We start from the raw sequence: 24,202 nt of genomic DNA on the forward strand, positions 1-24,202 counted from the left end.
CTCCCTTACAACATTGGATCTGTAATAACTGCCAAGTTGATGTCTGCACCTTTGAGTCCCAGAGGTAATGTGACTTTTACTCAGTTCACAACCTGGCAACACAAATTTTATGTGTCTCCACTGCCTTCAGAAGGCACTTCACTGAATAGTACTTGATTGCTTAGTACTGCTTTCCTATTTTTTACCTTTCATTATTGCTATGATAAAAAGTAATCTGTGTTTTTTTAAGAGAATATAAACAGATGAACAGAAAACAGAAAAAAAATCACCCACAGATAACCGCTATTGATTTTTTAGTAGAGTTTTCAGTTTTTCCTGTACATGGATCACTAGTAAAGTATCTTTGTAGTTTTACAAAAATGGACTGATGCCATATATATGGTTCTGAAAACTATTTTTGTTTTTAATTTTACAATGCACCATAAACATTTTTCCATGCAATGGATGAAAATCTGCTACTGAAACATAGAGGGCTGCAGTTGAATAATGAGAGCGACACCTAAAGTATAGGATTAGCATAAGGTTAAATAAAGCACAAACCTAGATAGCATATTAAAAAGCAGAGACATTACTTTGCCAACAAAGGTCCGTCTAGTCAAGGCTATGGTTTTTCCAGTGGTCATGTATGGATGTGAGAGTTGGACTGTGAAGAAAGCTGATCACTGAAGAATTGATGCTTTTGAACTGTGGTGCTGGAGAAGACTCTTGAGAGTCCCTTGGACTGCAAGGAGATCCAACCAGTCCATTCTAAAGGAGATCAATCCTGGGTGTTCATTGGAAGGACTGATGCTAAAGCTGAAACTCCAATACTTTGGCCACCTCACACGACGAGTTGACTCACTGGAAAAGATTCTGATGCTGGGAAGGATTGGGGGCAGGAGGAGAAGGGGACGACAGAGAATGAGATGGCTGGATGCCATCACTGACTCGATGGACATGAGTTTGAGTGAACTCCGGGAGTTGGTGATGGACAGGGAGGCCTGGCGTGCTGTGATTCATGGGGTCCCAAAGATTCGGACACGACTGAGCGACTGAACTGAACTGAACTGAAATAAAGCACAAGGCCTGGTAAATGCCTGCCAGAGGCACTACACAAAAGGAATGTCTTCAAAGCCCCTTTGCGGGGCCCTGCAGCCACCCCTGAGTTCCCTTGGGCCCCTTGGGTGGAAGGGGTCCTGTAAACTTTTTTGCATCCACATAAACCCCCCCAATTTCTGTCTGGTTTTCTTCACCTCATCCTCTACCCTGGCCATCTCATCAAATTCTTTTATCATCTCTTCATTGCTCAAATGCATATCATGTATGGCCTCCTTGTATTCCTTGAGACACTGAGCCAGCCCCTTGTTGGTTTTTCTTTTGGCCTTCCTGGGTACATCCTCCCCAGCTGGGCGCTTTCCACCAGCCCTTGGTTCCCTTGGTTCGCTGGCTGGCTTGTCTTCTTTTGGTTTTCCCTCACTCACTGGCTTTCCCTCGCTCTCTGACTTCCCCTCACTCTCTGCTTTTCTTTCTTTTGCTTTTTCCTCACTCACTGGCTTTCCTTGCCTCTCTGAGTTTCCTTCTTTTGGCTTTGGCTCATTCTCTGGCCTTTCCTTAACCGTTAATACTTCCTCATCTGTCTTTCCCTTGTGATCTGTCCTTCCCTTGTTTTCTAACTTTTCCATGTCTTCCTTAGTACAAGCTGCTCCAGGTTTTCCTGCATCCACTGGCTGTTCTTTGTTTTCCATCTTGCCTTGGTTCTCAGGCTTTGCTTCATTTTCACTGCAGAGTTTTTCCATGTTGAGTGTCCTCCTTTTCCTGTACTGGGAGTGGGGCGGGGGAAGAGGAGACAAGAGAGACTGAGGTTTTGGGGGTGAAATGCGGTCCGGATAGTAGTAGTCATTTCTGGCCATTTGTCAGGGATCTCCTGACCTGGCCTGGCCCTCCGTGAGACACTTCCCTGGCAGGCCCTGCCATTTTTCCCTACGCTTGCTCAGCGCGGCAGTGTGTAAATAGTGTTGGGAAGTGGGCAGTGGGGCCCCAGTTCTTCGCGGGCGGTCCCTCCACACTCTCCACCCCTCTGGGTCCCTGTCCAGTGCCCTCCTCCTTCACTGACCTGCGGGGATTCTGGACAGGTTCCTCCTCTTTCTATAGCCCAGTAGAGCGCTGGGAACAACAGACACGTAGACCTGCAGACAGACAGGAGACAGGGGATGGGCATCGGTGGATGCGCAGGGACTCGGGTCTCTTTCCCGGATCCCTGCCCTCCTCACCCACCGTTTCCCTCCCCCCACCTCCTCCGCCCCCTGCACCCCAGCCGCCATTTCTTTTCACGCCTCGGGCGCCAGACCAGGATGTTTTCCAAACTAATTTTGGATCTCTGCGTCCTTCTCTCCCAAAGGCAACTCGCCTCCCCACCCTTGGGGTCAACTTTCTACTCTACACACAGAGTGGCAGAGGGGATTTTTTGCACTGCCTCACTGCTGGGGCGCCCCCTAGTTCACAACCTCCGGCTCCAAAATGGACGGAGGGCAGAGAAGAGGATGTGCAGAGAAAGGGGAATGGGTATTTAGGGGTGTCCGCCTTCCCCTGCCTCCGCCCAATGGCCGCTTGCTCCCCCTTAGCCGTCTTCCCACCGCCATCTCTAGCTGCAGTTTGGCCAGCTCCCCTCGACCAGAACCCCATCCCCAACCTTTCTCCTTTCCGCGCCCGCTCCTCATCCCCCATTCCGGTGTCCCTCAGGGAGCGACGAGAACCCTCACACTGACCTGAAAGAACCAAGTGCAACAACTAGAGGCTCGCAGACGGCTCCGAGTCCGACAACACCGAGGGAGGGCCAGTACCGGGACCTGTGCCCACTTCTGGGCCCAGCGGTCACGTGAGCATCGCGTCACCCGAGCTCCGCCCCCTCACCCCGCCCACCAGCCGGCGTCTGCTAGCCGTCCACCGCCTCCCTCCGGTAGGTGCCTCTTAACCTTTCTGGGCCCTTTTGTCATTTTCCTCTTCTTGAGAAGTTGGTCAAAGAAATAATTTTAGTAAAAACCACCGAGGTGGGGACTTACCTGGCAGTGGTTAGCACTCCGCGCTTCCACTGCAGCGGGCACTGGTTCTGTCCGCGGTGGAAGGACTAAGATCCCACATGCTGCCTGGCGCCACCAAAACAAAACAAAACCTCAGAGGTTTTTTTTTTTTTTTAATGGGTTGGGCAGTCTGGGGGAGGAGTCTAACTTTGCTCTTAAATCCACTGAAAGAACGTAGACGTATAAATGAAATCCTATGGCTGTGGGGTCGCGGAGAGTCGGACACGACTGAGGGACTGAACTGAACTGAACTGATGGCTGTGAACTTTAATATTGTACAAAGAGTAGAATATTGCACTTTTAGGAAAAAATGTTACCGTCAAAGTGAAATTGTCCCTTTTTCCTGGTATGCAAAACATAAGTTTTCTAATGAATTAAATATTTAGATCTGAAAATGATTTTATATTTGAAACAAAATGAAAGAGTGATTTTTATTTTTAAGTGAGAGACTGAATACACAACGGACTATGACCAGATGACAATAGAGTTGTAACTCACAACCTCTGTAGCAAGCAGCCCCACAAGCCAAACCACAGCCTCTACCGCAATCTTCTGGGCTTGATCAATGACTACCAGCCTTCATATTTTCGCCCTGCCACTAACTAGAGAAATCTAAATACGCTCACCAAACCAATCACATAAAATACCTCTGGCTCACCAGCGTTTCACTGCCAACAACTTGCAATCAGAGAAAATATGGTCTTCCTTTTTTTCACTCTAAAGTTTTCCTATTGCCCTGCCTGTCTTTAAGTCTCTGCCAAACACAAGTTAGGGTGGCTAACTCCCTTGTTATAGCAAGCTCTGAATAACTAGCTTCTGCTTCTACATAAGCTTTTCGTGTAGAAGGTCTTTAAAAACATAATAACTGAAAGCTGAACAATTAAGAACAGGATTGATGGACTTGATTACATGAAAACGTAAGAGATTGGGGACACATGCATTTCTCCCTGCTCTTTTTTCTAAAATTTATTTTTTTATTGAAGTATAGTTGCATTAAAACGTTGTGTTAATTGTTGCTGTACACCAAAGTGACTCAGATATGTATACATATGCATTCTTCTTCATATTCTTTTCCATGATAGTTTATCACAGGGTATTGAATATAGTCCCTGTGCTATACAGTAGCACCTTGTTTATCCATTCTATACATATCAGTTTGCATCTACTAACCCCAAACTCCTGCTGCTATCCTCTCCCACCTCCCTCCCACCCCCGACCCCTCCCTGCTCTCCTAGAGTGTACTGGTAAAAATTTTCTGCAGGGCAGTTTTGTAAATTGTTTAAAAATAAAAATATTTGATATTTTCGTTCAGCAATTCCAACTCAAATATTTACCCATGGAGATAATTAATAAAATGCTAAAATAGAATCTTGTGCTTTAATATGTTTTTAAATTCCCATACCAATTATTTATTATGCATTTATCCTTTGCTGGAATTGGGGCTACAGTAGTGATTCTGTAGGCTTTGTTTACAGTGGGAAAAAAGGGAACATCACAATTGTCCATCAGTACGGATAAAGTTGCCTATCCCTTTGCCAGGGGATCTTCCCCACCCAGGAATCAAACCAGGGTTACATAATCTTCTTAGTATATTTGTTTACCCGGGTTATCTTTGGACATTTGGTTAGAAAAATAATCCTTTTATATTGGGTGCTCGAAAAGCAGTAAAAATAATTATTAACTATCCATAACCCGAAATTACTGTGGATGGTGTGACCCAAACGATAACCACAGGATGTGGTATTGACCTGTGGAGCAGCCGTCCCCAACCTTTTTGGCAACAAGGACTGGTTTTGTGGAAGATAATTTTTCCATGGACCTTGACTGGGGATGGTTTGGGGATGAATCTCATAAGGAGGGCATAACCTGGATCCCTGTCATGCATAGTTCACAGTAGGGTTTGTGCTCCTGGGAGAATCTGCTAACGCCACTGACCTAACCGGAGGTGGAGCTCAGGCGGTAATGTGAGCTATAGGGAGCAGCTGTAGGTACAAATGAAGATTCCCTCACTCGCCTGCTATTCACACCCTGCTGTTCGGCCCATTCCTACCAGGCCACGGACTGGTACTGGTCCATGGCCCAGGGGGTTGGGGATCCTTGCTCTCAAGAATACCACCTATGTGCCAGGCACTGTGCTTGTTACCTTATTTTATCTGGTGTGGATTTCATTTATATTTGATGGAAAAACTCATACTTCAGTGAAGCAGAATGATTTATAAAGCTACAAGCTTAACTCACTGTAGTACTGAAATAAAGATAGTAAGAGGAATAAAACATCTCCAAGTATAAAAGTTTTTAGTATATGATAAAGAAGCATTTCTGTTCCGTAGTAAGGTGTAGGTTATTATGGAAAGTAAATTTGTATAATTATTTAAATAGTTAAAGAAAATGAAAGGCCTTATTTTCTGACAGACACTCAAATTCTTTTCAGAGTAGGCAAGAAAAATAAAATGAAAAGTTCTAGATTGGAAGGGAAGAAGTAAAAACTATTTACAAATGATATGATAACACATATGGAAAATCCCAAGGAACTCACTAAAAAGCCGTGAGAATGAAAGAGTTCAGCAATGTGGCAGAAATACAAGATCAATAAACAAAAACTGAGTGTGTTTCTATATGCTAGCAATGAATAATTCAAAGAGGAAAAAAAAAGTAGCATTTCCATTATTTAAAATATCATTAAAAAGAATAAAATACTTAGAAATAAATTTTGAAAGTCCAAGAATTGTATACTGAAAACTATAAAACATTGTTGAACAAAATTAAAGAATACATAAATAAATGGAAAGATATCCTATGTGTCATAGATTGGTAGACTTAGTATCATTAAGATGGGCAATATTTCCTAAATTGATCTGCAGACTCAACACAACCTCTATCAAAATCTCAGATGGTTTCTCTGCAGCTTTTGACAAGCTGATCCCAAAATTCATACAGAAATGCAATGAACTCAGAATAGACAAAAATAATCTTGAAAGAGAAGGATAAAGTTTGAGGTCTCACACTTTCAGATTTCAAAACTTACCATAGATCTACAGGAATCAAAACAATGTGGCACTGGCAGAAGGACATACAGACCAACAGAATTGAGAATACAGAAATAATGCCTCAGATTTACAGTCAATTGGTTTTCAACCAGAATACCAAGAAAATTTAGTGCTTAAAGAAGAGTCTTTTTAATAAATGATGGTGAGACAAATAGATATCCACATGCAAAAAATGAATTTGGACTCCCACACCATACCATATACAGAACTTAAATGAAGTCCTAAATATAAAAGCTAAAACTATTAAACTCTTAGGAGAAAATAAAGGTGTAATTCTTCATGATCTTGGATTAAGCAGTGATCTCTTCGATATGACACTAAAAGTTCAAGCAATAAAAGAAATATAGAAAAATGGGGGCTCACCAAAATGGAAAACTTTTACATTTAAACAACACAATTAATAAAGTGAAAACACAACCCACAGAAGGGAAAATTTTTGAAAGTAATATGCCTGATAAGGGACTTATACCTAGAATATACAAAGAGCACTTACAATTCAATTAAAAATAGGCAGGGAATTCCCTGGTTGTCCAGTAGTTAGTACTGTGTGCACTTTCACTGCCAAGGCCATGGGTTCAGTCCCTGGTTGGAACTTAGATCCCGCAAGCTTCATGGTGCAATGAATAAATAAATAAATAAAAATGGTCAAAGATCTGAATAGATATTTCAGCAAAGAAAATGTATAGAAAACCAATAAGCATGATGTTCAACATTATTAGCTGCCAGGGTAATGCAAATCAAAACCACAATGAGATACCACTTCATATCCACTAGTAGTGATATAATTAAGAGGCAGATAATAACAAGCATTTGCAAATAAGTGGAGAAATTAGAACCATCACACAGTGATGGTGGAAATGGGAAATGATGTACCACTGTAGAAAACAGGCTGTCTGGCAGTTTCTCAAAAGTTAAACATTAAGTTATCATATGATTTAACAATTCCACTTCTAGATCCAAGATAAATGGGAAAATATCACACAAAAACTTATATGCAAATGTCCTGGGCAGCATTACTCATAATAATTAAAAAGTGGAAATATCCCTAATGTTCATGATCTGATGAATGGATAAAAAAATGTGGTTTAATAATGGAATACTATTTTTCAGTAAAAATGGAATAAAGAGCTGATACATGCTAACAGGCACATGAAAAAATACTTAAGTTTCACTAATCATCAGAGAATTACAAATCAAAACAACAATGAGGTATCATCTCACCTGTCAGAATGGCTATTATTAAAAAGACAACAAATAACAAGTGTTGGCGAGGATGTGAAGAAAAGGGAGCCCTCATGCACTGTTAGTGGGGATATAAATTGGTGCAGCCACTATGAAAAGGGCTTCCCAGGTGGCTCAGTGGTAAATAATTTGCCTTCCAATGCAAGAGATGCAGGAGATGAGGATTCAATCTCTGGGTCAGGAAGATCCCGTGAAGGAGGAAATGGCAACTCACTCCAGTATTCTTGCCTGGGAAATCCCATGGACAGAGGAGCCTGGTGGGCTACAGTCCCTGAGGTCCCAAAGAATCAGACACGACTGAGCATGCATCCACTATGGAAAACATTATAGAGATTCCTCAAAAAATTAAAAATAGAAGTACCATGTGATCCAGCAATTCCACTTCTGGGTATTTATCTGAAGAAAACAGACATCAATTAGAAAAAATATATGCACCCATATGTTCATTGCAGCATTCTTTACAATAGGCAAGATCGGGAAGCAACCAATGTGCCCATCAATAGATGAAACGATAAAGAAGATGTGATATATAATGGAATATTACTCAGCCATAAAAGAATGAATTCTTACCATTTATAGCAACATGATTTGATCTAGGTGGTATTATGCTGAATTAAATAAATCAAAGACAAATGCTGTATGATTTCACTTATATGTGGACTCTAAAAACCAAAACAAATGAATAAACATAACAAAACAGAAACAGTTACATATGCAGAGGACAAACAGATGGTTGCCAAAGGAGAGGGGAGTTGGGGGAGGAAAGATACAAGTGAGAGAGATAAAGAAGTACAAACTTCGTGTTGCAAAATAAATGTCACCAGTATGAAATACGCAGTGTGGAATATAATCAACAACTATGTAATATATTGGTATGGTGACATATTGTGACTTGACTTATTGCAGTGGTCATTTTGAAATGTTCAGAAATTCCAAAGGACTATGTTGTGTAACAGGAACTAACTTAGTGTTGTAGGTCAATTAAACTTCAAAAACAAATAAAGAAAAAGAGATCAGATTTGTGGTTATCAGAGTGGGGAAGGGTGAAAGAGAATTGGATGAAGGCAGACAAAAGGTACAGTTTCCAATTATAAGATATGTAAGCTGTTGTTGTTGTTTAGTTGCTAAGTCATATCTGACTTTTTTTTGACCCCACAGACTGTAACCCACCAGGTTCCTCTGTCCATGGAATTTCCCAGGCAAGAATACTGGAGTGGGTTGCCATTTCCTTCTCCAGAGGATCTTCCCGACCCAGGGATCCAACCTGTGTTTCTTGTCTCCTGCATTAGCAGGTAAATTCTTTATCATTGAGCCACCAGGGAAGCCCAAGATAAATAAGTAGTAGGGATGTAATGTACAAGATAATATATTTAACACTGCCATATGTTATACATGAATAATAAGAGAGTAAATCTTGAATTCTTATCACAAAAATTTGTTTCTATTTCTTTGATTTTGTATCTACTTAAGATGATGCATGCTATGCTAAGTCGCTTCAGTCGTGTCCGACTCCGTGCGACCCCATGGACATCAGCCCACCAGGCTCCTCTGTCCACAGGATTCTCCAGGCAAGAATATTGGAGTTGATTGCCATTTCCATCTCCAGAGGATCTTCCTTTCCAACCCAGGGATCGAACCCAGGTCTTTTACGTTACAGGCAGATTCTTTACCATCTGAAATTTATACAGTATTATATGTCAATTATATCTCAGCAAAACTGGAAGAAAATAATAGTGGAATAACAATAATAAAGAACCTAGCAGCTGAATACTTTCTGAATATAAATGATTATTTTAATCGCTAATTTTTGGAGTAATTTGCTGTGCACCAATAGTAACCAGAATAACCTATATAAAGGATATGAAAATACCAGGTTTGATAATAGATAGTGTACAAAGCCTAAAATATTTACTCTCTGGTCCTTTACAAAGAAATTTTGTCAACCCAGGTCCTAGACCAAAGGAAACAACTAAACTTCCACCACCACCACAACAATTACTATTAAGATATGATGTTGAGTAAGTACTAATATTCATGCATTTCAGGGTAAATTTCAAGTAACATTTCATTCATTTAAGAGGGTAATACAATTTTAATCTTACAAAAAATCATTCCATGTATTTTTGAAATGACTAATTCTTGAGTACTGAAAACCCATGCAGTAAAAGTCGATTATGGCCTAGTGGGAAGAGCCTAGAATTCAGACTTGGAACTTAAAAAAATTTAACCTCTTTTAGGCCCAGTTGGTTTGCCCATCCATCTGTCAAATGGGTGAATGGATAGCAGTCAAAAGACTGACAGTGGACTTCCCTGGTGGTCTAGTTGTTAAGAATCCACCTGCCAATGCAGAGGATGCAGGTTTGATCCCTGGTCTGGGAAGATTCCATATACCTTGGAGCAACTAAGCCTGTGGGCCACAACTACTGAGCCTGCATGCCCTTTCCACAGAAAGGAGGGGGCACTGCAATGAGAAGCCCTCACACTGCAACTAGAGAGTGGTCTCTGCTCGTCACAACTGGAGAAAGCCCGCTCATAGCAAAAGAGACCTGGCACAGCCAAAAATAAATTATTTTAAAAAAAGAATCCATTTCTAAAAAAAAAAAAAAGACTGACAGTCAAGTGTTGGCAAGGATAGAGAGTAACTGGAACCCACATATGTACTCTAGGTGGAAGTATAAATTGATATAGCCACTTTGGAAAACAACGTCTACTAAGGCTAAACATTCATGTACATTTTGACTCAGCAGTTGCAGTCTTGGTATATTTCCACCAAAATATGTCCTTGTGTCCACCAAAATATATGAAGAAGACTGATTAGTAAGCTTAAAACTTACAGCAATGCAAATGTCCATCAAGCGAAAAAGAGTGTTATAATCCTATAATGTGTTACAATACAGACATGAAAATAAGCAAACTACAAACACAAACACTGATACTTCCATTATAAATCCTTCTCTCTCTCCTGCCTACAAAAACACTTATCAGTGGAGTCACAAGTGGGGGCAGATTTGTGGCCACAAGAAAGAATATAGGGAGAGGGAAAAGCAGAAGCAGACCCTGGAACTCAACCTGATGTGTGACATTCCCAGCTGTTGGAGTCACCCTGCTTATTTAAATTCTATGCAGAGAACATCACACAAAATGCCAGGCTGGAAGAAGCACAAGCTGGAATCAAGATTGCCGGGAGAAATACCAATAACCTCAGATATGCAATACCACTCTAATGGCAGAAAGTGAAGAAGAACTGAAGAGCCTCTTTATGAAGGTGAAAGAGTGAACAGCTTGCTCAAAACTCAACATTCAAAAAGCTAAGATCATGGCATCCAGTCCCGTCACTTCATGGCAAATAGATGGGGGAAAAGTGGAAACAGTGGCAGATTTTATATTCTTGGGCTCCAAAATCACTGCAGATGGTGACTGCAGCCATGAAATTAAAAGATGCTTGCTCCTTAGAAGGAAAGTTATGGCAAATCTAGACAGCATATTAAAAAGCACAGACATCACTTTGCCGACAATGGTCCATATAGTCAGATCTATAGTAGACTACATCAGTAGTCATGTACAGATGTGAAAGTTGGACCATAAAGAAGGCTGAACACCGAAGAATTGATGCTTTCAAATTGTGGTGCTGGAGAAGACTCTTGAGAGTCCCTTGGACTGCAAGGAGATCAAACCAGTAAACCCTAAAGGAAACCAACCCTGAATATTCATTGGAAGGACTGTTGCTGAAGCTGAAGCTCCAATACTTTGGCCACCGGATATGGAGAGTCGACTCATTAGTAAAGACTCTATGCTGGGAAAGATTGAAAGCAAAAGGTGAAGAGGGTGACAGAGGATAAGATGGTTGGATGGCATCACCAATGCAATGGACATGAGTTTGAGCAAACTCCAGGAAATAGTGGAGGACAGAGGAACCTGGCATGCTGCAGTCCATGGGGTCACAAAGAGTGGGAAATGACTTAGCAACTGAACAAATGGCTTTTCTTTTTTTTTTTTTCTTTCTATTGTTAGCTTTATTTATATCATCTCATGTGATGTGCTGGGACTTAAGTATTCTCTTCATTATTTCACAGATAAGGAAATGGAAGCTATGAAAGATGGAGTTACATTATAAAAAGTAATCCAGTTAGAAAGTGAGTGAGTGAAGTTGCTTAGTCGTGTCTGACTCTTTGTGACCCCATGGACTGTAGCCTACCAGGCTCCTCTGTCCACGGGATTTTCCAGGCAAGAATACTGGAATGGATTGTCATTTCCTTTTCCAGGAGATCTTCCCGACCCAGGGATTGAACCCAGGTCTCCCACATTGTAGGCAGACGCTTTACCATCTGAGCCACATTTCAATCCAAAACCAATGTTCTTAGCCCACAAACCATACTGCTAAAGTAGTTATCTGTCAGACTTTGAAAGCCCAGGCACTGGGTCTCCTCAACATTTAGCCAATCATTCTTCCTTTTCACCAGGCTCTTCTTTGTCTTTCTGAGTTGACCAGGGCAAGTGAAGGATGAGGATGGAGGCTGGGATGAGCATCCCATCACTTTGTCTTTCTCCATTGTTTATTCATTCCCCCAATGTTATTATTTTTTTTCTTTAATTTAATAAATGGTACAAAGCACAACACCATAAACATTAACAGTCAAAATATCACCAAATGAAAAAAATACTATAGGATACACAGTTGCAAAAAGCCACACCAAGTCATCCCACAACTGCCTCAAGCTGAAAAAAGAAAAAAAAAACCCAATGCCCCACCTAAGCTATCCCTCTCTCAAAATAATGCCATCCATATCACAAACCACGAACTCCCCATCAAAAGATGGGAACCGCCCCTGTTAATCCATATATATATATATATATATATATATATGACTGCACCACATCACTACACACCTGAAACAAACACAATCCTTTATGAGGATTCAGTGCGGCTGTGGTGCTGTTATCCCTCTTATAGGAACTGTAACTCAGTGTAAAGCCCCAAAGATCTGTTACTTGTTTTTATTTTATATTGCACTATAATTTTGTTTGTAGTGTTGTGTTTGTTTCAGGTGTGTAGCAAAGTGGTGCTGTCATATATATATATATATATATATATATATGGATTAACGGGGGCGGTTCCCGTCTTTTGATGGGGAGTTCATGGTTTGTGATATGGATAGCTTTTCTTTTAAATTATTTCCTGTCAAGCAGATTAATGCAGAGAAACAGTTTCTATAAGCTTCTGATAGGTCCAAACACTCAAAGGCTAATACCATATCTGATAGACCAGACACTGGAGTGAGATTTGGGAGATCACCTGGGTCCTGCTGTCGTTTCTTACACAGTAGCTACGTGACCTTGGGTAATGCTCTTTACCTCTCTGTGAAGATCCCATCTGGGAAAAGACACTGTGTTCCTAAATGGGATAGAATTCACCATGCCAGTCGAATTATTTTAGTAAGAGCAATAACTATGAGTCTTATGATTTCTTACAACAAAATTCCCAGTGGTGTACGACAAAATATCTGGTCAAACATCATGTCTTCCCAAAGTTATATGGTCCCCACCTAACTCCAGTTCCCAAGAGCTGACATTTTTCACACTTACCTCTGTGTAAGGAACATTTTTAAGGAAGACTTAGTTACATCACAGACAGGTTTCCAGATTTCAGAAGAATTCTAGGGCACCAGCAGAGGTGGTGAGCAGCAGAACTGGCCGAGTCACAACCCCTAGATGGACGCTAGGCAGCATGGCAAGGGCTGGATTGACAACCTGCTAGAGGGGCGTATAGTGCTTCATCCTCTGCTCGTGCTCACCAATAATCCTAGATTTGCTTTGAAAGTCCTTCTTATTAAGAAGAAATCATAAATGTCCACTTTTTCAAGCTTTCTTCCCCTCCACCCAACACTCATTTCATCCTCTTATTCAGGAGTGACTGGTCATGATTAAAAAGGGGGAGGCCAATGATGGGTTAGGAATCAGGGCCAACCCCATCTTATTGATCTCTGTCTTGGGATGAGGTTTTCATCCTGTCAAGTTAGTATTTGGGGTTTTATTTTGTCATGCATACATGCTGGGTGATGAAAAAAATAAAATAACTTTAATATTCAGATAGCTTGACGAAAAAGATGGTGGGGGAGAGTCATATTTCTCTTGATCTATTACCATTTATTAATATATTAATACCATTATATTAATATAATCAAAAGGCAGGTCCTTCCCTGGCTGAGCTAGTGGAGAATGGGACATGAACTACTCTCACTGTATGCTCTCATTCTCAGAATGACACATACTTGCAGATCATTAAGGCTTATGTTTTTAAAAATGAAAGATTGTAGGCCAGAAAAGAACAAACACTAATAAATCTGAATGGAATATAATAGTAATTTCAGAATCTTGGAGACTTGACAAAGATACTATTTTTTGAAAATTTTGGTTTGTCTCTTCCTGGGCATCTTGCTGCTGTTTATTTTTATTCTGTTAATTGTTTCTCCCTGATTCACACTTGCAATATGTTATTTACTGTAGTTACAGCTGGTGGCTGAGGGTAAAGCGTCTGCCTGCCATGCGGGAAACCTGGGTTTGATCCCTGGGTGGGGAAGATCCCCTGGAGAAGGAAATGGCAACCTTCTCCAGTACTCTTGCCTGGAAAATTCCATGGATGAAGGAGCCTGGTAGGCTACAGTCAATGGGATCACAAAGAGTGTTACATGACTGAGCAACTTCACTTCCCTTATTTAGCCTTTTCCAAAAACAGCATCAGAGTATGATTGTTCCTCATTTGCCCATCAGGTTAAAAGTCAGATGTACTTATTATCCCCTTCAGTCTTTAACATCAAGCCACGTTTGTCTCTCTATTCACCAGATTCACCTGTCTCAATCACCCCTGCACTCTCAGCTGAATTATCGGGCATTTAAATGTTATTTTATTTATGCTTCTGTTTATTTCCTAAATTTACAAGTGCAAAACAGCCAAAACATACAACTATCCTAATGGACTCAATATATCAAAATGCCTTCTAACACAATATGTATGAGACCCATGTGCTACAATAACTTTAGTAAAAACATTTGTATGGCACAATGACAAATATTGGCATTTTGAAGCAACAACAATTAGCATGATACTAAGTGACTTAGTGAATTTTTGTTCGGAAAATATCCATAGCTCTTTCCCTGACACACAGCTCTGAAAAGAACCTTCACTTTCCCCAAATTTATTTTGATGTGTAGGTCAATCACGTGGCATCCCACCCTGCCAGGTGGATTTACTTGTTGCTGATTTTGTGATGCTACTGCTGCTGCTAGGTCACTTCAGTTGTGTCCGACTCTGTGTGACCCCATAGACGGCAACCCACCAGGCTCCCCCATCCCTGGGATTCTCCAGGCAAGAACACTGGAGTGGGTTGCCATTTCCTTCTCCAATGCATGAAAGTGAAAGTGAAGTCGCTCAGTTGACTCTGACTCTTAGTGACCCCATGGACTGTAGCCCACCAGGCTCCTTTATCCATGGGATTTTCCAGGCAAGAGTACTGGAGTGGGGGTTGCCATTGCCTTCTCCTGATTTTGCGATAGTTTGTCTAAAATCCTTTTTGCAGTAAAATCCTTTTTTCAAGTCCTTTTATAAGATTTTTCTAATATTTCTAATGTTTTTCTATTATTATATCGGATAATGATAAATTATTTCTGATGAGAAAGTCGACTTTTGTGCATCTCGTCTCTAAAGATGGTAATTTTAGTATCTGACCATGAAACAAACATCATGTTAGTAAAGGAGATTAATTAAGGTTTTTTCCCTTTAACATTGTAAAGTGAATCATTTGTATTTTACTCAATTTGAAATATTTTGTCTGTTTAGTTCATCTTTTCCCATACCAAATATAATTGCTAATCATTTATACAGAATTTTTGTATCCTTATTTATAAGTGTGACCACTCAAAACTCTTTTTAGTGTGCTCTTTTCATATTATGCTATGCTAAGTTGTTTCAGTAATGTCCAACTCTTTGCAGCCCTAATGGACCATAGTCCACCAAGCTCCTCTGTCCATAGGGTTTTCCAGGCAAGAATACTGGAGTGGATTGCCATGCCCTCCTCCAGGGGATCTTCCTGACCCAGGGATTGAACCCATGTCTCTTATGTTTCCTGCATCAGCAGGCAGGTTCTTTACTAGTGCCACCCGGGAAGCCCCTTTCATATTCTATTTCCTTTAAATAAAAATGTAATTTTCTTCATTATCTGACACTACTTCATTAACAACAACAAAAATGTTTGTGTCTGTGACAAGTCCCTTCAGTTGTGTCCAACTCTTTGTGACCCTATGGAATGTAGCCCACCAGGCTCCTCTGTCCATGGGGATTCTCCAGGCAAGAATACGGGGTTCCAGGGGATCTTCCCAACCCAGGGATCGAATCCGCATCTCTTATGTCTCCTGCATTGGTGGGGGTGGGGGGTGCAGTTCTTTACCATGTGAGCCACCAGGGAAGCCTAACAAAAAAAATACTTGTTAAGTATTGGACCATTAAGAAATGGTCTGACATTAAGTACATTTGGAAACTTGGCCATTTGGGATGGCAGTTCCTTGGTGACCTCAATTTCTTCCATTTCCTTAATCCTTAAGTCTTTTCTTGGGAAGAGGAAAGGGTTTAATTTCTGTGATTTATACTTTCTACACATCCACACATTTTATCATATTTCTCCAATTAAAATAAATTAATTTAAAAAATTTTTCTATGTATCATCACAAATGTTTGAAAGAAATATCCTTTGTACAGTATAATACTTTCTATATTATTCATTTTTTTCCTCACTCAAATGTGTAATCTTTCCCCCTGCCCCCAGGCAACAGCTCTCATATTTATTCACCAAGTTTACATTTAAGGCTGTTTTTCTGGGATTAAAGCATTGTCAAGAAAAAAAAAAAAACATTTATCTTGGTTGACTTTTAAGGATATTTTACTTTTTTATAAATATGTTTATTTCTGTTTGTGTTTTGTATTTGGAGATTGGTTTTGCCATTTTTCCTTTTATTCCGATTCACTGAGATTTTTGTTCAGAATTGAAGGTAATGACTTGCCAGACTGGTCCCATTTTCCAGGAGCTCCTTCCCTAGGTTGGAGAGTTACTGTTCAAGCCAGGGTTGCTTCAGTTCAGTTCAGTTCAGTCGCTCAGTCATGTCCGACTCTTAGCGACCCCATGAACCACAGCACGCCAGGCGTCCCTGTCCATCACCAACTCCCGGGGTTCACTCAAACTCATGTCCATCGAGTCGGTGATGCCATCCAGCCACCTCATTCTCTGTCGTCCCCGTCTCCTCCTACCCCCAATCGCTCCCAGCATCAGAGTCTTTTCCAGTGAGTCAACTCGTCGCATGAGGTGGCCAAAGTATTAGAGTTTCAGCTTTAGCATCAGTCCTTCCAATGAACACCCAGGATTGATCTCCTCTAGAATGGACTGGTTGGATCTCCTTGCAGTCCAAGGGACTCTCAAGAGTCTTCTCCAGCACCACAGTTCAAAAGCATCAATTCTTCGGCGATCAGCTTTCTTCACAGTCCAACTCTCACATCGATACATGACCACTGGAAAAACCATAGCCTTGACTAGACGGACCTTGGTTGGCAAAGTAATGTCTCTGCTTTTTATTTTTTTTATTTTTTGGTAATTAATTTATTTTTTATTGGAGGCAAATTATTTTACAATATTATATTGGTTGGTTTTGCCATACATTGACATGAATTCGCCCAGGGTTTACATAAGTTCCCCCTCCTGAACCCCCCTCCCACCTCCCTCCTCCCTTTATCCCCCCTCTGGGTCATCCCTGCATGCCAGCCCCGAGCATCCTATAACATGCATCGACCCTGAACTAGTGATTCGTTTCACATATGACAACATACGTGTTTCAATGCCATTCTCCCAAATCATCCCACCCTCACCCTCTCCCACAGAGTCCCAAAGACTGTTCTATACATCTGTGTCTCTTTTGCTGTCTCGCATACAGGGTTATCATTTGCATCTTTCTAAATTCCATATATATGCATTAGTATACTGTATTGGTGTTTTTCTTTCTGGCTTACTTCACTCTGTATAATAGGCTCCAGTTTCATCCACCTCATTAGAACTGATTCAAATGTATTCTTTTTAGTGGCTGAATAATACTCCATTGTGTATATGTACCAAAGCTTTCTTATCTATTCGTCTCCAGATGGACATCTAGGTTGCTTCCATGTCCTGGCTATTATAAACAGTGCTGCAATGAACATTGGAGTACATGTGTCTCTTTCAATTCTGGTTTCCTCGATGTGTTTGCCCAGGAGTGCGATTGCTGGATCATATGGCAGTTCTATTTCCAGTTTTTTGAGGAATCTCCACACTGTTCTCCGTAGTGGCTGTACTAGTTTGCATTCCCACCAACAGTGTAAGAGGGTTCCTTTCTCTCCTCATCCTCTCCAGCATTTATTGCATGTAGACTTTTGGATAGCAGCCATTCTGACTGGTGTGAAATGGTATCTCATTGTGGTTTTGATTTGCATCTCTCTGATTATGAGGGATGTTGAGCATTTTTTCATGTGTTTGTTAGCCATCTTGCATCCTTTCTCTGGCATTATGGACCTTGTTTACAGAAGTCAGACTTTCAAAGACCTGAAGTTGAATTTTCTTCAACTTAGGTGCTGTAGATGGAACCTACAAAGTGCCCTCTAGGACGGCGGCTCGCCTCCGAGCGCGCAGATGCGCCGCCGGGTGGGCGGTGGCCGAGAGGACCTACCCCTCGCCCGAGGTCAGGGGCGGCGGCCGAGTGGAGCTACCCTGCGCCCGAGGACAGGGGCGGCAGCCAAGAGGACCTACCCACGTCCAAGTGGCAGTGGCTGCGCACTGCGCAGGAGAGCGGAGAGGAGCTACTCCACGTTAAAGGTCAGGAGGGGTGGCCGTGAGGAGATAAACCTCGTCCAAGGTAAGGTGCAGCAGCTGTGCTTTGCTGGAGCAGCCGTGAAGAGATACCCCACGACCAAGGTAAGAGAAACCCAAATAAGATAAGGTATGGCGAGAGGGCATCAGAGGGCAGACACACTGAAATCACAATCACAGAAAACTAGTCGATCTGATCACACGGACTACAGCCTTGTCTAACTCAATGAAACTAAGCCATGCCCTATGGGGCCACCCAAGACGGGCGGGTCTTGGTGGAGAGGTCTGACAGAATGTGGTCCACTGGAGAAGGGAATGGCAAACCACTTCAGTATTCTTGCCTTGAGAAATCCATGAACAGTAGGAAAAGGCAAAATGATAGGATAATGAATGAGGAATTCCCAAGGTCAGTAGGTGCACAGTATGCTAATGGAGATCAGTGGAGAAATAACTCCAGAAAGAATGAAGGGATGGAGCGAAAGCAAAAACAATGTCCAGTTGTGGATGTGACTGGCGATATAAGCAAGGTTTGATGCTGTAAAGAGCAATATTGCATAGGAACCTGGAATGTTAGGTCCATGAATCAAGGCAAATTGGAAGTGGTCAAACAGGAGATGGCAAGAGTGAACATAGACATTCTAGGAATCAGTGAACTAAAATGGACTGGAATGGGTGAAATTAACTCAGGTGACATTATATCTACTACTGTGGGCAGGAATCCCTTAGAAGAAATGGAGTAGCCATCATGGTCAACAAAAGAGTCCGAAATGCAGTACTTGGATGCAATCTTAAAAACGACAGAATGATCTCTGTTCGTTTCCAAGGCAAACCATTCAATATTACAGTAATCCAAGCCTATGCCCCAACCAGTAATGCTGAAGAAGCTGAAGTTGAATGGTTCTATGAAGACCCACAAGACCTTTTAGAATTAACACCCAAAAAAGATGTCCTTTTCATTATAGGGGACTGGAATGCAAAAGTAGGAAGTCAAGAAACACCTGGAGTAACAGGCAAATTTTGCCTTGGAGCACGGAATGAAGCAGGGCAAAGGCTAATAGAGTTTTGCCAAGAGAACGCACTGGTCATAAAAAAACACCCTCTTTCAACAACACAAGAGAAGATTCTACACATGGACATCACCAGATGGTCAACACAAAAATCAGATTGATTATATTCTTTGCAGCCAAAGATGGAGAAGCTCTATACAGTTAGCAACAACAAGACCAGGAGCTGACTGTGGCTCAGATCATGAACTCCTTATTGCGAAATTCAGACTTAAATTGAATAAAGTAGGGGAAACCACTAGACCATTCAGATATGACCTAAATCAAATCCCTTATGATTATACAGTGGAAGTGAGAAATAGATTTAAGGGACTAGATCTGATAGATAGAGTGCCTGATGAACTCTGGACGGAGGTTCGAGACATTGTACAGGAGACAGGGACCAAGACCATCCCCATAGAAAAGAAATGCAAAAAGGCTAAATGGCTGTCTGAGGAGGCCTTACAAATAGCTGTGAAAAGAAGAGAAGTGAAAAGCAAAGGAGAAAAGGAAAGATATAAGCGTCTGAATGCAGAGTTCCAAAGAAGAGCAAGGAGAGATAAGAAAGCCTTCCTCAGCGATCAATGCAAAGAAATAGAGGAAAGCAACAGAATAGGAAAGACAAGAGATCTCTTCAAGAAAATGAGAGATACTAAGGGAACATATCATGCAAAGATGGGCTCGATAAAGGACAGAAATGGTATGGACCTAACAGAAGCAGAAGATATTAAGAAGAGGTGGCAAGAATACACAGAAGAACTGTACAAAAAAGATCTTCCTAACCCAGATAATCACCATGGTGTGATCACTGACCTTGAGCCAGACATCTTGGAATGTGAAGTCAAGTGGGCCTTAGAAAGCATCACTATGAACAAAGCTAGTGGAGGTGATGGAATTCCAGTTGAGCAATTTCAAATCCTGAAAGATGATGCTGTGAAAGTGCTGTACTCAATATGCCAGCAAATTTGGAAAACTCAGCAGTGGCCACTGGACTGGAAAAGGTCAGTCTTCATTCCAATCCCAAAGAAAAGCAATGCCAAAGAATGCTCAAACTACCGCACAATTGCACTCATCTCACACGCTAGTACGGAGAAGGCAATGGCAAGCCACTCCAGTACTCTTGCCTAGAAAATCCCATGGATGGAGCAGCCTTGTAGGCTGCAGTCCGTGGGGTCGCTAAGGGTTGGACACAACTGAGTGACTTCACTTTCACTTTTCACTTTCCACTTTCACACATTGGAGAAGGAAATGGCAACCCACTCCAGTGTTCTTGCCTGGAGAATCCCAGGGACAGGGGAGCCTGGTGGGCTTCCGTCTATGGGGTCACACAGAGTCGGACACGACTGAAGTGACTTAGCTGCAGCAGCAGCAGCACACGCTAGTAAAGTCATGATCAAAATTCTCCAAGCCAGGCTTCAGCAATACGTGAACTGTGAACTTCCAGTGTTCAAGCAGGTTTTAGAAAAGGCAGAGGAACCAGAGATCAAATTTCCAACATCCGCTGGATCATGGAAAAGGCAAGAGAGTTCCAGAAAAACATCTATTTCTGCTTCATTGACTATGCCAAAGCCTTTGACTGTGTGGATCACAATAAACTGTGGAACATTCTGAAAGAGATGGGAATACCAGACCACCTGACCTGCCTCTTGAGAAACCTGTATGCAGGTCAGGAAGCAACAATTAGAACTGGGCATGGAACAACAGACTGGTTCCAAATAGGAAAAGGAGTACATCAAGGCTGTATATTGTCACCCTGCTTATTTAACTTATATGCAGAGTACATCATGAGGAACACTGGGCTGGAAGAAGCACAAGCTGGAATCAAGATTGCAAGGAGAAATATCAATAACCTCAGATATGCAGATGATACCACCCTTATGGCAGAAAGTGAAGAGGAACTAAAAAGCCTCTTGATTAAAGTGAAAAGGAGAAAAAGTTGGCTTGAAGGTCAGCATTCAGAAAACTAAGATCATGGCAAATTTGTAATTTTTTGGAACTCACTTCATGGCAAATCAATGGGGAAACACTGGAAACAGTATCAGACTTTATTTTTTTCGGCTTCAAAATCACTGTGGATGCTGATTGCAGCCATGAAATTAAAAGACGCTTACTCCTTGGAAGGAAAGTTATGACCAACCTAGATAGCATATTAAAAATCAGAGGCATTACTTTGCCAACCAAGGTCTGTCTAGTCAAGGCTATGGTTTTTCCCGTGGTCATGTATGGATGTGAGAGTTGGACTGTGAAGAAAGCTGATCACTGAAGAATTAATGTTTTTGAACTGTGGTGTTGGAGAAGACTCTTGAGAGTCCCTTGGACTGCAAGGAGATCCAACCAATCCATTCTAAAGGAGATCAGTCCTGGGTGTTCTTTGGAAGGACTGATGCTAACGCTGAAACTCCAGTATTTTGGCCACCTCATGCAAAGAGTTGACTCATTGGAAAAGACTCTGATGCTGGGGGGGATTGAGGACAGGAGGAGAAGGGGTCGACAGAGAATGAGATAGCTGGATGGCATCACCGACTCGATGGACGTGAGTTTGAGTGAACTCCAGGAGTTGGTGATGGACAGGGAGGTCTGGCGTGCTGTGATTCATGGGTTCACAGAGTCGGACTGAACTGAACTGAACTGAGGGCTAGGTGAAGGCTACAGAAGCCTTTAGATAGTCTGATTATTCCATACCTTTCATTTGACTCTTGCCAGGTAGAACTACCCAATCACATATAACTACATTAGGTTATTGACAGGGTTTCCTGCATTATATTTCATTCAGTCAGATGTTAGTTGCTCAGTTGTCTCCGACTCTTTGTGACCCCATGGACTGTAGCCCCCCTTGTTCCTCTGTCTATGGAATTCTCCAGGCAAGAATACTGGAGAGGGTAGTTTCCCTTTCCTAGGGGATCTTTGTGACCCAGGGATCAAACCTGGGTTTCCCACATTGCAGGTGGATTCTTTACCATCTGAGCTAGCTCCTTATTGCAAAATTCAGACTTAAATTGAAGAAAGTAGGGAAAACACTAGGCCATTCAGTTATGACCTAAATCTAATCCCTTATGTTTATACAATGGAAGTGACAAATAGATTGAAGGGGTTATCTGATAGAGAGTGTCTGAAGAACTGTGGATGGAGGTTATTAACATGTACGGGAGACAGTGACCAAAACATCCCAAAGAAAAAGAAAAGCAAGGCAAAATTGTTGTCTGAGGTGGCCTTCGCCTTCCCTGGTGGCTCGGATGGTAAAGAATCCACCTGCAGTGGGTGAGACCTGGGTTCGATTCCTGGGTTGGGAAGATCCCCTGGAGGAGAGCATGACAAGTCACTTTGAAAACAGACTATGATGAACACATAGAGATAGTATAGTAGATATCGCAAGCACAGATAACTCCCTAGGGCTTTGTGACTTGGCTTCCTCATTCTCTGTCGTCCCCTTCTCCTCCTGCCCCCAATCCCTCCCAGCATCAGAGGCTTTTCCAGTGAGTCAACTCGTTGCATGAGGTGGCCAAAGTATTGGAGTTTCAGCTTTAGCATCAGTCCTTCCAGTGAACACCCAGGACTGATCTCCTTTAGAATGGACTGGTTGGATCTCCTTCATTTCATCCAGTAAGATGTTGCATCTACACAAGGCTTAATTTGCATACAATATATAAATATGGAAAATAAGCTTGCCACTGCCTTTCTCTTTCTATCCTAGATTCTCTAGATTTCTCTTCTTCCCAGCTGAGCATTCCTCTCTGTCTTTGCCCAGAAGGCTGGCAAGAAAACCACTTCTAACACAGACAAGGATAGATGAATAAAGATAGCACAGTAACAATTGCAAGCACATATAACTCCCTAGAACGTTTTGACAAGTTTTATTTGCATTGTGTAAAATTAGATGTAGCTTGTATGCAGGGTCTTATTTGCATACAACATATATAAACAGACCCTATAGATCTCCATTGCCTTACTTTTTCATTCCAAGATATTGTAACGGTCTGTCCTTCTTGACTGAGCATTCCTCTAAGTCTGTATTTGCCCAGAAGGGTGGCAAGAAAGCTATTTCCAAAACAGGGAAGAATAGATGGATTGAGATAGTCCAGGAACTATTGCAAGCACATATAACTTTGTCAGCTTTTGTGACAGGGTTTCTTGTACTGCATTTCATCCAATGAAATATTACCTCTACACAAGGCCTTATTTTCATTTGTTGTGGTTCAGTTGCTTGGTCATGTTACACTTTGCAACCCCATGGACTGCAGCACACCAGGCTTCCCTGTCCTTCACCATGTCAGGGGGCATGCTCAAACTCATGTTCATTGAGTCAGTGATGCCATCCAGCCATCTTGTCCTGTGTAATCCCCTTCTCCTCCTGCCTTCAATCATTCCCAGCATCAGGGTCTTTTCTAATGATTCACTCTTCTTCATCAGGTGGCCAAAGTATTGGAGCTTCAGCTTTAGCATCAGTTCTTCCAATGAATATTCAGGGTTGATTTCCTTTAGGATTGACTGGTTTGATCTCCTTGCAGTTCAAGGGACTCTCAAGAGTCTTTTCCAACACCACAGTTCAAAGACATCAACTCTTTGGTGCTCAGTCTTTTTTATGGTCCAACTCTCACATACATATATGATTACTGTAAAAACCATAGCTTTGACTATATGAACTTTGGTCAGCAAAGTAATGTCTGCTCTTTAATATGCTGTCTAGGTATGTCATAGCTTTTCTTCCAAGGAGCAATCATCTTTTAATTTCATGGCTGCAGTCACCATCTGCAGTGATTTTGGAGCCCAAGAAAATAAAGTCTGTCACAGTTTCCATTGTTTCCCCATCTATTTGCCATGAAGTGATGGGATCAGATGCCATGATCTTAGTTTTTTGAATGTTGAGTTTTAAGACATATTACTTGCATCAGTTCAGTTCAGTTCAGTCACTCAGTTGTATCCGACTCTTTGCGACCCCA

General features: G+C 41.7%; 1 protein-coding gene and 1 long non-coding RNA gene across 6 annotated transcripts; one reads left to right on the forward strand and one right to left on the reverse strand.

Annotated features, from left to right (window-relative positions):
- Window positions 1-377: 377 nt before the first annotated feature.
- Window positions 378-3,121, reverse strand: TCEAL4 (transcription elongation factor A like 4). Of its 5 annotated transcripts, none has more exons than XM_088834190.1 (3): window positions 3,039-3,121; window positions 2,093-2,165; window positions 378-1,799 (listed from the first exon to the last, which is right to left on the reverse strand). In XM_088834190.1, the coding sequence occupies exon 3, from the start codon at window positions 1,773-1,775 to the stop codon at window positions 1,089-1,091; it is 687 nt and encodes a 228-aa protein (XP_088690316.1). In that variant the 5' UTR covers window positions 1,776-1,799; window positions 2,093-2,165; window positions 3,039-3,121; the 3' UTR covers window positions 378-1,088. The 5 variants fall into 5 exon arrangements, with proteins under 5 accessions (XP_088690316.1, XP_088690315.1, XP_055294033.2 ...); XM_088834189.1 differs by having other exon boundaries at window positions 378-1,794; window positions 3,039-3,115; XM_055438058.2 differs by lacking the exon at window positions 3,039-3,121 and adding an exon at window positions 2,745-2,883 and having other exon boundaries at window positions 378-1,794.
- LOC129564262 (uncharacterized) lies at window positions 2,921-22,713 on the forward strand. Its single transcript, XR_008687459.2, has 3 exons — window positions 2,921-2,935; window positions 8,504-8,637; window positions 17,985-22,713. It is a non-coding gene; the product is annotated as an uncharacterized LOC129564262 (long non-coding RNA).
- Window positions 22,714-24,202: the final 1,489 nt, after the last annotated feature.

This window comes from Moschus berezovskii, chromosome X, assembly GCF_049115385.1.
Source record: "Moschus berezovskii isolate FMDL1 chromosome X, NW_MosBer_1.0, whole genome shotgun sequence".
NCBI classification, from domain to species: domain Eukaryota; kingdom Metazoa; phylum Chordata; class Mammalia; order Artiodactyla; family Moschidae; genus Moschus; species Moschus berezovskii.